The 12,350-nt window shown below is 42.4% G+C and overlaps 1 protein-coding gene across 2 annotated transcripts in view; it reads left to right on the top strand.

The window, feature by feature from the left end:
- The window catches only part of ZNF528 (zinc finger protein 528), a 25,496-nt gene extending 17,000 nt beyond the window's left edge, over positions 1–8,496 (top strand). Inside the window, exons 3-4 of one of the 2 annotated variants that reach the window (XM_011946196.1) lie at positions 5,050–5,150; positions 5,235–8,496. In XM_011946196.1, coding sequence (XP_011801586.1) covers positions 5,120–5,150; positions 5,235–6,853 — 1,650 coding nt within the window. In that variant the 5' untranslated portion in view covers positions 5,050–5,119 and the 3' untranslated portion in view covers positions 6,854–8,496. The remainder of the gene's footprint in view (positions 1–5,049; positions 5,151–5,234) is intronic. The other variant, XM_011946195.1, reaches the window with a different exon arrangement.
- Positions 8,497–12,350: the final 3,854 nt, after the last annotated feature.

Raw genomic sequence — 12,350 nt, 5'->3', positions numbered from 1 at the left:
TGGCTAATTTTTGTATTTTTAGTAGAGACGGGGTTTCACCTTATTGGTCAGGCTGGTCTCGAACTCCTGACCTCAGGTGATCCAGTCACCTCAGCCTCCAAAAGTGCTGGGATTATAGACATCAGCCACCATGCCCAGCCAGGTCTCTAACTACTGACCTCAAGTTGTCCAGCCTGCCTTGGTTTACCAAAGTGCTGGGATTACAGGCATGAGCCACTGCACTGACTGTTCCAGTTCTTTTGTCTAAGAATTGTACAGGGTGAGACCTTTACAAATCAACCTGTTGTAAAGGATGTGGGTGCCACCTGCATGGACCTAGGGGGACTGAACAAAGGGAGCAAACGTGGGAATAAAAGACAAAGACAATAGAGTATATTGTATATTCGGAAGAAAAGGTCAGGGGGCTCCTTGCTTCTAGTAAAGAAGGGCCCTGAGCTTTAGAGCCCTTCACAATTTATTAGGTAAAGGATAGAGGGAGAAGGGGGGTGGTGGTTGTCAGTCAGTGGCTTGATTTACAGCAGGCTTGCAAGACTGCATTCTTTAAACAGTAGGCTCAAGATGTCCCAGTAGATAATGAGCACAGCACCAGGGAATGATTGCTTTCAGCAAACCTTCTGGTGGCAGGCGCAGTCATGAGTTTGCCCACATCCTGCATTCATGATAAACAGTTTGCTGTTTGGTCATAAAACCTCCAATGGAATGCTGAGTTGGTCACATCTCTCGGGCCATCAGCTCCCTATGTCTTCCCCTTTGTGTTTATGTATTACTGTTACAGATTTATCTAAGCATTGGCCTACCTAAAAGTTCTATTGGAAATAGGGGGTAGGGAGAATAAACAAAAGCAAAGGTTTCTGTAGCTGTAGCCAGGAGGCATGTCTCTGCTGAAGCATTTGCTTTACAAGCCATAATTCTTCTTCAGCCTCTTAATTGCCACGGGGAATTGAAGGAAGAATCTCCTTGCAGGGTTTGGTAAAGATGTGTAAGTTGATAGGTGGCAATACCTAGCATCGGGTATAGCCAGTTAATATCTCCTAGTAATTGTTGAAAATCATTTAAAGTCTGTAATGTGTCTTTACCAGGAACTGTTTTCTGAGGCCGTACACTCCTCTCTGTAACAATATTTCCTTCATAATGGAATGGGGAAGTTATTTGCACTTTCTCTGGAACAATTTTGGGATTCCATTTAACAAGAGCTTGCATTACATCTCTGAATAATTGATGTAAAATTTGATCTGTAGGAGCGGCCAAAAGAATGTCATCCATAAAATGAATGATATACGCAGTGGGAAACATATTTTGAAGCTCCTCTAATGCTCTTCCCACAAAATGCTGACATAATGTAGGACTGTTAAGCAAGCCTTGAAGTAAAACTTTCCACTGATAGCAAGAAACAGGTTCTCTATGATTAACAGAAGGCACAGAGAAGGCAAATTGAGGCTTATCTTTCTCATGTAATGGTAAAGAAACAATCCTTGAAATCTGTTACTACAGGAGGCCAGTCTGTGGCTGCCGGGGAAGGTAAACCCTGCTGGAATGCACCCATTGGTTTAATTTGTGCATTAATAGCTCTCAAATCATGCAGCAATCACCATCTTCCAGACTTTTTTCGAATAACAAATACTGGTGAATTCCAGGGACTGACTGCTGTATATGTCCTGCGTTCAATTGTTCTTTTACCAACAGTTGAAGTCAATCTAGCTTCTCCTGTGTTAGGGGCCATCGATCCACCTACACAGGTTTGTCACTAAGCCATTCTAATGGTAAGGCAGTGGGCGGAGGAGAAATGTCAATGACCCCTGTCAGAAATCCTGACGTCCTAGCCCTTTTCTGTTTTTCCAGTTACTGATAATGGATTAGAGTTTCCTTGTAGGAATTTCCCTAAGCCTTTTCTACTCTGATATCCCATGTCCTTCAACATTTGAAATCCTGGGTTACCAGAGTTTTCATTTGTAAGTCTCATATCCCATGCAGTAAGTCTTGACCCTGTAAATTGATGGCTGTATTTGCAACATAAGGCTGGAAAGTACGTGCTTGTCCATCCGGACCAAGACAAGGTAAAATCTCAGCACTCTGTTGAACACTTTTAGCTGCTCCTACTCCCACTAGGGATGTGAGGTTAGTGTCAGAGACCATGCTGGGCGCCAGTCTTTACTGGATATTACTGACACATCAGCTCCTGTGTCCATTCACCCATACAATTTCTTTCCTTTAATTTGTAACGCAGGTGGGTCTGTTAGAGGCTATGGGTTGGGATAGATTTCCCAAGTAATTGTGCTCCCAAAGCCTTTATTTCCCCGTTTCTCGTTTTGTGAAGACAGGTGTAATTTGCAGGGACTAAGCAATAGCTGAGCAGTATATTCTCCCGGTTCGAAAACCCAAAGATCTTATAACATTAAAACTACTTGAATTTCTCCTTCATAATCGGAGTCAGTCAGTCCTGGGACTGCAGTGATGCCTTGCAAGTTAAGGTGGCTTTTGCCTAAAATTAGTCCCATGTGTCCTCTTGGTAAATGTCCCCAAATACTAGTGGGAATTTTGATAGGTTTGTCTCCACCAACTACTGTTATTTCTCTGACTGGGAGATCTAATCCTGTACTTCCTGGTGTTTCTGGGGTGAGGGAATCAATGTTTCTCCTGGGACCCACCCTGGAAATGGGGTTGTGGTCTGAACTGAGAATGACCTCATTGTTTGAGGTGCCTGGGTCCAGGCCTCCTTCTTGTTTCCCAACCTGGGGGGGGCGGGGCGTCATTCTGATGAAATCTTGAGTGGCACTGATTAGCCCAGTGATTTCCTTTGTTACAGTGAGGACAGAGTCCTGCCATTTTTTCCACTGGAGGGGGGCACTGCATTGTAAGGTCCTTTCTGTCCTGAAATCTGGTGGCATTCCTTTTTTCAATGTCTGGTTTTTCTGCAGGTATAACATTTTTCCACTCTAGGATTTGATCCTTTGCTGCTTTTAGATTTGTCAAGTACTAAATTAGCCATGCTTCAGCTAACATTGAAGAGCGATGAAGCTCAGTTCCTACATCCTGACAAGCTCTGAGAAAATTTCCCACTTTTTTTTATACTTTACAGGTGCCAGTGCACATTTACAATCCATGTTTGCCTTCTCAAAAGCTAAAGTTAAGGTTAACGTTTCGGCAGCAGCAGTGTGAGGAATTTGACGCTTCACTGCCTCTTGTAATCTTGTAAGACATTGCGCATAGGGCTCCTACAACCCTTGCATGATATGCAAAAAGGATTGTACTGGGACTCCCTCTTGTGGAATTGTGACCCATACGCATTTAGCAGCCTGTGAACACTGCTGATAAGCAGGATCTGGGAGTGCCGTTTGATGTTCCAGGTCTGAATAAGGGCCATTACCCAATAGCATATCCTCTGTAATGTCTCCTTGACAAGCGGCAAGATTCTGTCTAGCTTGGTCTGCACAGTTCTTGCTAGTTTAAATTCCATGTCAGATATGCACTAGCAGACAAGTTTGAGCCAAATATTTTACATCACAAAGTAGAAGGCACATAGCACCGACTACGGATTCTAGCAATGCGAAAGTGAGTGAGTTCTGTACTCCATTATTAACTACAGTCGTTTTTAATTCCTTCAGCAACTAAACTCTAGCAGGGTATTTTCATGAATAAACTGGTGCGGATTGGATCAGGCCTTATGGAAATACGAAAAGTGCAAGGTCCTAAGGGCTCTCCAGCTGTGGCAGCAGAGTGTCAAATTCTTTGTACTGGGGTCCCTATTTCTGCTCCCGAAGGAAGTGGTACAGTTGTTCCTGCAACTGGAGGGGGCGGTAAAAACCAATTTTTATCTTCCCTCTCCTGTTTTTTATTTTCAATTGGATCTGTGGGTGGGACAACAGATTCTTTCAGATTTTTAGACTCAACCTTGCTGCCCAGCAGAATAATGAGATAATGGCAGAACAGTACAAACTGGACTCCACGTGGAGAAGACAGAAGAATCAACTTTAAGACCTTTATGATGAGCCTTGTTTAATCCTGCTCTGTCCTAGTTTTCCACATGAAGAGCGCCTGCCTGTGGAAACCATGGGTTATGCATAATCTCCTACAGAAGCTTAATGTCTGTGAATTAACCTGAGCTCCAGACTGTCTCAATAGAACTTTAAACAGCTGCACATAGTGTTTTTCTTCAGCAGACAAATTCTGCCCCATGTTACCCTGATTCAGAAAACTTACCGTTCCCAGTACTTTAGAGCAGTGACCTTGTATCGCTCTTAGTACCTCTTTAGGGCACTGACCTTATATCTGCTGCCAGCATACTCATCCAGGGTTCCGCATTCACCTTGTCAATTTCAGTTCCTCTGCTCCAGCAGAACCTTCTTTGTGTTCTCAAAGTTTTGTGTTCAGAGGCCACTTGTAGACATCCTTAGAGTCCCTGTTCTGGGTCACTAGTTGCCACCTGCACAGATCTTGGGGGACTGAACAAAGGGGGCAGATGTGGGAATAAAAGACAAAGGAGTATATTTGGAAGAAGGGGTCGGGGGCTCCTTGCTTCTATTAAACAAGGGCCCTGAGCTTTAGAGCCCTTTGCATTTTATTGGGTAAAGGAGATAGGGAAAGGGGGGTGGTGATTATTGGTCAGCGGCTTAATTTGCAGCAGGCTTGCAATACTGCATTCTTCAAACAATAGGCTCTAGATGTCCCAGTAGATAATTTCAATGAGCACGGCACCAGGGAGTGATTGCCTTCAGCAAATCTGGTGGCAGGTACAGTCGTGAGTTTGCCCACATCCTGCATTCATGATAAACAGTTTGCTGTGTGATCATATATTCTCCAGTGGAATGCTGAGTTGGTCACATCTCTTGGGCCTTTAGCTTCCTACTTGTGGGAACACGCAGTCCTTTTCTGGGGATGTGGTTTTTCTGGTTTGTGGAAGTACCATTATTAATGTCTATGCAGCTGCTCTTGGATTTCTGATTTTCCCTAAGAGGCTTATCCCTGCTTCTTCCCAGAAGCTTTCAGTTTCTGTTGTATTTCTCTGCTCATAATCTCTTTCAGATTTACCCATAATTCTCTTGACTCCTGCAGATTCCCCACTGCTCCAATGCATCACCTCAGTTCCTTCTGTTTTCTGCACTGCTAGCATGATATACACAATATGCTGAAACTCCTACCAATGTCTGAGTCAGGTGAGGCAGAATCTGGACCCTCTGTCGGACACTAAAGATGCCATTGTCATGGGTTGAAGTTCCGTTCTTTTCTTTCTGTTTTAGAGAGGAGTTCTAAATTGGGAAGTATTGCACGAAACAAGCCTTGTAAAAGTCAACTTGGATTCACTTCTCAGTTACATCTGAATGATCTGCAGCTATTTCAGGCTGAAGGGAAAATTTCTGGGTCTAAGCATATTGAAAAACTCATCAATGACAACTCCTCAGTTTCATTGCTTGAAAAAATTTCTTCCAGTGTCAAATCCCACCTTTTAAATAAACATAGAAATAATTTTGATGATGCTCCATTACTTCCACAAGAACAGAAAGCACACATTAGGGAAAAAACTTATAAATGTAATGAGCTTGGCCAAGTCTTTAGAGCATCTGCAAGCCTTTCTGACCATCAAGTAATCCATAATGCAGATAATCCTTACCAGTGCAATGAATGTGGCAAGGTCTTTAGTTGTGGTTCAAAGCTTGTGATACATCGAAGAATGCATACTGGAGAGAAGCCTTACAAATGTCATGAATGTGGCAAGCTCTTTAGTAGCAATTCAAACCTTTCACAACATCAAAGAATTCATACTGGAGAGAAACCTTACAAATGTCATGAATGTGACAAGGTCTTTCGAAGCAGTTCAAAGCTTGCACAACATCAAAGAATTCATACAGGAGAGAAGCCTTACAAATGTCACGAATGTGACAAGGTCTTCAATCAAATTGCACACCTTGTACGACATCAAAAAATTCATACTGGAGAGAAACCTTACAGTTGTAATAAATGTGGCAAGGTCTTTAGTCGCCATTCATATCTAGCAGAACATCAAATAGTTCATACTGGTGAGAAACCTCACAAATGTAAAGAATGTGGCAAAGCATTTTCAGTGCGTTCCAGCCTCATAACCCATCGGTTAATTCACACTGGAAGGAAACCTTACAGATGTAAAGAATGTGACAAGGTCTTTGGGCGCAAGTGTTTACTGACCTCTCATCAGAGAATTCATACTAGAGAGAGACCTTATGGATGCAATCAGTGTGGCAAGATCTTTAATCAGAAATCAGACCTTATACGACATCGAAAAATTCATACTGATGAGAAGCCTTACAAATGTAATAAATGTGGCACAGCGTTTAGAGAGTTTTCAGACCTTACTGCCCATTTCCTAATCCATAGTGGAGAGAAACCTTACGAATGTAAAGAATGCGGCAACGTCTTCAGGTACAAGTCTTCTCTAACCAGTCATCGTAGAATTCATACTGGAGAGAAGCCTTACAAATGTAACAAATGTGGCAAGGTCTTCAGTCGTAGTTCAAACCTTGTATGCCATCAGAAAATTCACACAGGAGAGAAGCCTTACAAATGTAATGAATGTGGCAAGGTCTTTAATCAAGCGTCATACCTTACAAGACATCAAATAATTCATACTGGAGAGAGGCCTTACAGGTGTAATAAATGTGGCAAAGCATTTCGAGGGTGTTCAGGCCTTACTGCCCATCTTGCAATCCATACTGAGAAGAAATCTCATGAGTGTAAAGAATGTGGCAAGATCTTCACTCACAAGTCTTCCCTCACCAATCACCATAGAATTCATACTGGAGAGAAGCCTTACAAATGCACCCTGTGCATTAAGGTCTTTAGTCACAATTCTGACCTTGCACAGCATCAGAGAGTTCATTCATGAGAGTCCCTACAAACTGTGTATGGCAAACCATCATCGTGAATTCTAGCATTAATCAACATCAGAGAGTCCATACTAACTGGAAATCATAAATTAAATGTGTGTGACACAGGCTTTATCAAGGCCTGCCAAATCGCTGGACATCACCACGTCACTGTGGAGGGTGAAACCACACAGATGGATTGTGTGTACTCGGGTCATTATTCAAGGACCATTACTGTAGAACACAGATAGGATTTACACAAGAAGTAACTCAATCTCTAGTTCTCTGATATTAATCTATGATATTGCATTCTGCAGAATAATGCTAAGTCAACGTATGTTGATTCTCATGACATGATGTATATCAAAGGTGCAACGGTATGTAAATGACCAGTTTTATTCAGGCTACAAAAAATTCAATTATTTGAGGTCCGTAGAAAAGGCTACTTTATGACTTTGAAATCTCTTCGTGTGCCTTTGATACAGGCCATTCACTGTGGTCCCTGGGAAAGAATCAGTAGGATGACAGGGCTGACTTCATTAGCTGAGGATTATTTCTATCCAGTTTCCTGATGAAGAAGGACATTGCCTTTTCAGGTTAAATATTGTCTGATGTAGAGAGCATGGAGAAGTGGGCAGAGTAACATAAAACTCTGATGACCATCATTATACTGTGGCAGTCAACACACTTTCTCCCGACCTAAGTGCACAGTGCTTCAGTTTCCACCAACTGACCATGAAATAGAGTATGCCGTGATCTTAAGGCATGGGTTATTAATGGGAAGAGAGTAATAGGTTGCTAGTGTCTGATTATATAGTAGAAATAATGCAAGGAAAAAGGTAGATGCTTTCTCCATTGAATAGCAGTAGCTGCTGTTTAGCAAAGACTGATGAGAAATAGTTTTGTTTTGTTTTTTTCCCCTGAGATAAGAGTCTCACTCTGTTGCCAAGGCTGGAGTGTAGTGGTGTGTTCTTGGCTCACTGCACCCTCCACCTCCTGGGTTCAAGCAATCCTTCTGCCTTAGCCTCCTAAGTAGCTGAGACTACAGGTGTGTGCCACCACACCCAGTTCATTTTTGTATTTTTTGTAGAGACAGGGTTTACCATGTTGGCCAAGCAGGTCTCCAACTCCTGACCTCAAGTGATACATTCACCTCAGCCTCCCAAAGTGCTGGGATTACAGGCATGAGCCATTGCGCCCAGCCTCATTTTTGAAATGGAAGAAAGAACAGATATCACAGTTGCGCGTTTAATCAAAATGACCAGATCAGCATATTCTTTTTTTATATGACACAGTCTCACCCTTGTCACCCAGGCTGGAGTGTAGTGGCACAATCTCGGCTCACTGCAACCTCTGCCTCCCTAGTTCAAGCAATTCTTCTGTCTCAGCCTCCCAAGTAGCTGGGATTACAGGTGCGTATTTTTAGTAGAGATGGGGTTTCAACATGTTGGCCATGCTGGTCTCAAACTCCTGACCTCAGGTGATCCATCCACCTCAGCCTGAAAGTGCTGGGATTACAGGCATGAGCCACCGCGCCCAGCCAGATCAGCATATTCTTGAGTAGGATTCACATTTAGTTCTTGGCATTGTAAGTTGCAACTGTTTGATTTAGAATGTATGTAGCTCTCATGTTTGTAGTAATAAAGTTTCATTTTTCCTAAGTGAGTGAATCATGTCTTTTCTACCATCATCATTTCATCCCACCTCAGGAAGATGGATCGTCTGTAGCACACAGGAGTGCACCATTGGGATTTCACAATTGGAGCATCCACAGCACGTTTTCTGGTTGTAAAATGAAACAGCATGTCCTTTGGGTACATATCCTTAGGTAAGTGTGAATATGAGTAATCATATTTAGTACTTGAATGACTGTGTCTGTACTCTGCCCTAGACCGTTTCTGTGGGTACAGTGAAAATCCCGTAGCAGTGCAATTCCAGCATCCTGTACCCTCAAATGTGTTCATCGCCCTTGGCGAATGTTCGCTGTATCATCTTTCTATGTGCCTTTTTCTTGTGTGCCAAATTAGACCCGTGGCACACACTTTCATTTTTATGAAGCAGAAATACCAATATAATATGACAAGTATGAGATAAAAATGTGGGGATAAGGTTAAAAATAGTGTAATACAATCTCTTTTTTGTTGTTGTGCTCAGTGACATAATTTGAAATTATTAATGTTCATAAATTTCCTCGTAAGGGTGGACACACAGAAGGGAATTGTGTTTTGCTTTGTTTGGTATTTTAACTTGGAACGTCATATATTCACCCTCACAACCTTTGTGGTAATTTGAACTTTTGCCCACTCCACTAGAACCTTGAAAAAAATTTTTTTTTAAAATTTGAGACAAGGTCTCTTGCACAGGCTGGAGTGCAGTGGCGCAATTAGGGTTCACTGCAGCCTCAACCTCCCGGCTCAAGTGATCCTCCTACCTTAGCCTCATGAATAGCTGTGACTGCAGGCACACACCAGCACACCCAGCTAATTTTGGGTTGTTTTTCGTTAAAGATGTTTCACAATGTTGCCCAGCTGGACTACAACTCTTGGGCTCAAATCACCTCAGCTTCCCAAAGTGTTAGGATTACAGGCGTGAGCCATGCACCTGGCCTCCACTAGAACTTGTTTGACGTCCACCTAGGGTTTGACTTGGATATTGGGAATGATGATGCTATATACTGAAGTGGTCTGAGAATGTTTATTACATAATAAAGCTTTCTGAGGAAAGCAGGTTAGACTTCCCCAGTTGGTCCAAAAATGTCATGAAAGAACTGGGATAGGTGACTACTTTGGGTGTTATGATTGTTGAAGGGTAAGGCTGGGGTTTGGGTACATACTTGTGGTTTGAACTTCCACCTGGTGCCAAATGAGGGAGCACTTCTTGGTTGGGAAAGACCCCAGTTTTCTTGGTGGTGATAGCTGGTTACATTCCTCTTGGCTGGACATGTAGGTTTCACTGCACCTGTGATTGTTGAAAATGCTTGTGAATTGCTGTTTAGTAAAGTGTCTAACGAAGTTGCCTGAGATATATTTTACCCTAGTTCCATGAAAATTATTGTACAAAAGTGTTTATTATAAAATCAGTATTCAAATATTTATTGATATATATTTATTATACAATAGATAAGATTTTACTAGAAGAGCATTTTGCCAAAAGTTGTGGAAATGTCGTTGTCAGATTATGGTATGAAGCAATTTTTTGGGGGCTGAGTGGGGTGGCTCACACCTGTAATCTCAGCACTTCGAGAGGCCAAGGTGGGAAAAATCACTTGAGCCCAGAAGTTGAAGACCAGCCTGGGCAACAGAGCAAAAAGCTCATGTCTACAAAAAAAATTTTTAAATAGCTGGGTGGAGTCACGCACACTTGTGGTCCCAACTTTTTAGGGGTGCTGCAGTAGGAGGATCACTTGATCCCAGAAGGTTGAGGCTGCAGTCTTCCTTGATTGTACGACTGTACTCCAGCTTGGATGACAGAAGGAGACACTGTCTCAAAAAATTTTATTTTGTGCTTCTTTATATGAGTTACACTAAAAATCTTTTTTTTTTTTTGAGAGGGAGTCTCGCTCTGTTGCTCAGGCTGGAGTGCAGTGGCACGATCTCGGCTCATTGCAAGCTCCGCCTGGCGGGTTCACACCATTCTCCTGCCTCAGCCTCCCAAGTAGCTGGGACTACAGGCGCCCGCCACCTCGCCCGGCTAGTTTTTTTTTTTTTTTTTTTTTGAGACAGAGTCTTGCTCTGTTGCCCAGGCTGGAGTGCAGTGGCGGGATCTCAGCTCACTGCAAGCTCCGCCTCCCGGGTTTATGCCATTCTCCTGCCTCAGCCTCCTGAGTAGCTGGGACTACAGGCGTCCACCACCTCGCCCAGCTAGTTTTTTGTATTTTTTAGTAGAGAAGGGATTTCACCGTGTTAGCCAGGATGGTCTCAATCTCCTGACCTCGTGATCCGCCCATCTTGGCCTCCCAAAGTGCTGGGATTACAGGCTTGAGCCACCACGCCCGGCCACTAAAAATCTTTTTTATAAATTGCAGCCCAGATTCATTGTTTAATACGTTTCTTCAGTGTGTTACTTGAGTGAAAATTTGCAGGCCACATAAATGTGGCTGTTGTTTGGAAAGAAAATGTGACATTAGTATGCAACACGAGACAATGAGAAGTACAAACTAGGTTTCCTGTAAATATGAAAAAGGAAAAAAGTGCTTTCACTATGTTAGAAGACTTAAAATCACATGAAGTGATTTCAGTCTTTCTGTTGTGATTCGGATGTTTTAGCTATTTTAGATTTCGGGGTTTGGGGTTTTTTGTTTGTTTGTTTCATTGCCTTTCTACATAATTGGATAACTTTGTTAGTATCTGCAGAATGCCTTGATTAGGAAATGTGTTAACCCTATGTGTCAATTTGGTATAATTTCATGTTGCTTTCAGTAGAATCTTCCAATAAATGTACATTGTATGTGTGTCTGTATTTGGTGTCTTTGGTTTCTTTCATCAGCATTTTTTAGTTTTAACATAACAGTTCTGTGAATATTCTGACACGTATTTCTTTGACTTTTTTTTTTTTTTTTTTTGTTCTGTGAATATTCTGACACGTATTTCTTTGACTTTTTTTTTTTTTTTTGAGACACAATCTCACTTTTGTCCTGGTTGGGGTACATTGGTGTGATCTTGGCTCACTGCAACATCTGTCTCCCGAGTTCAACCAATTCTCTTCCCTCAGCCTCCCAGTTAGCTGGGATTACGGGCACGCACCATCACTGCGGCTAATCTTTGTATTTTTAGTAGAGATGGGGTTTCACCATGTTGGCCAGGCTGGTCTCAAACTCCTGACCTCAGGTGATCTGCCTGCCTTGGCCTCCCAAAGTGTGGGATTACTGTCATGAGCCTCCATGCCCGGCTGACCTATATTTTTAATGGAACAATCATACATGGTATTTTATTTTTAATATCAGCTTTCATGTGTAAATTGCTAATGTACAGAAATATGCAAGATTATTATTTTTTGAGACAAGGTCTTACTCTGTCACCAGGGTATAGTGCAGTGGAACGATGTGAGCTAAGTGGAACCTGTGTCCTGCAGCCTTAAGTGATCCTCCCACCCCTGCTGCCCGAGTAGCTGAGACTGCAGGTGCATGCCACCATGGCCTGCTAATGTTTTGTAGAGACAGGGTTTTGCCATGTTACCCAGGCTGGTCTCAAACTCCTGCGCTCAAGTGATCCACCTGCCTTGGCCTTTCAAAGTGCTGGGATTACAGGCGTGAGCTGCCATGCCTGGCTGATGAAAGAAACAAGATTGCTGTATGTTGATCTTATACCTTGCCACCTTTACATTTTTCTTGTTTAGAGATTTTTGTGGATTTTTTGGAATTTTCTACATAAAATTATTTCATCAGATTCTTACTGCTACCACACAGTGATTGGCTTAAAACAAAGATTTATTCTTTCACAATTCTGTAGGTCACATATCTAATATGGGTCCACAGTTCTGTGATTCTTCATGAATCTCCAAGGGAGAATTTATTTCCTT

This window comes from Colobus angolensis, unplaced genomic scaffold (genome assembly GCF_000951035.1).
Source record: "Colobus angolensis palliatus isolate OR3802 unplaced genomic scaffold, Cang.pa_1.0 Scaffold25, whole genome shotgun sequence".
In the NCBI taxonomy this organism is placed as follows: Eukaryota; Metazoa; Chordata; class Mammalia; order Primates; family Cercopithecidae; genus Colobus; species Colobus angolensis.
This window is presented reverse-complemented; position numbering and strand designations above follow the sequence as displayed.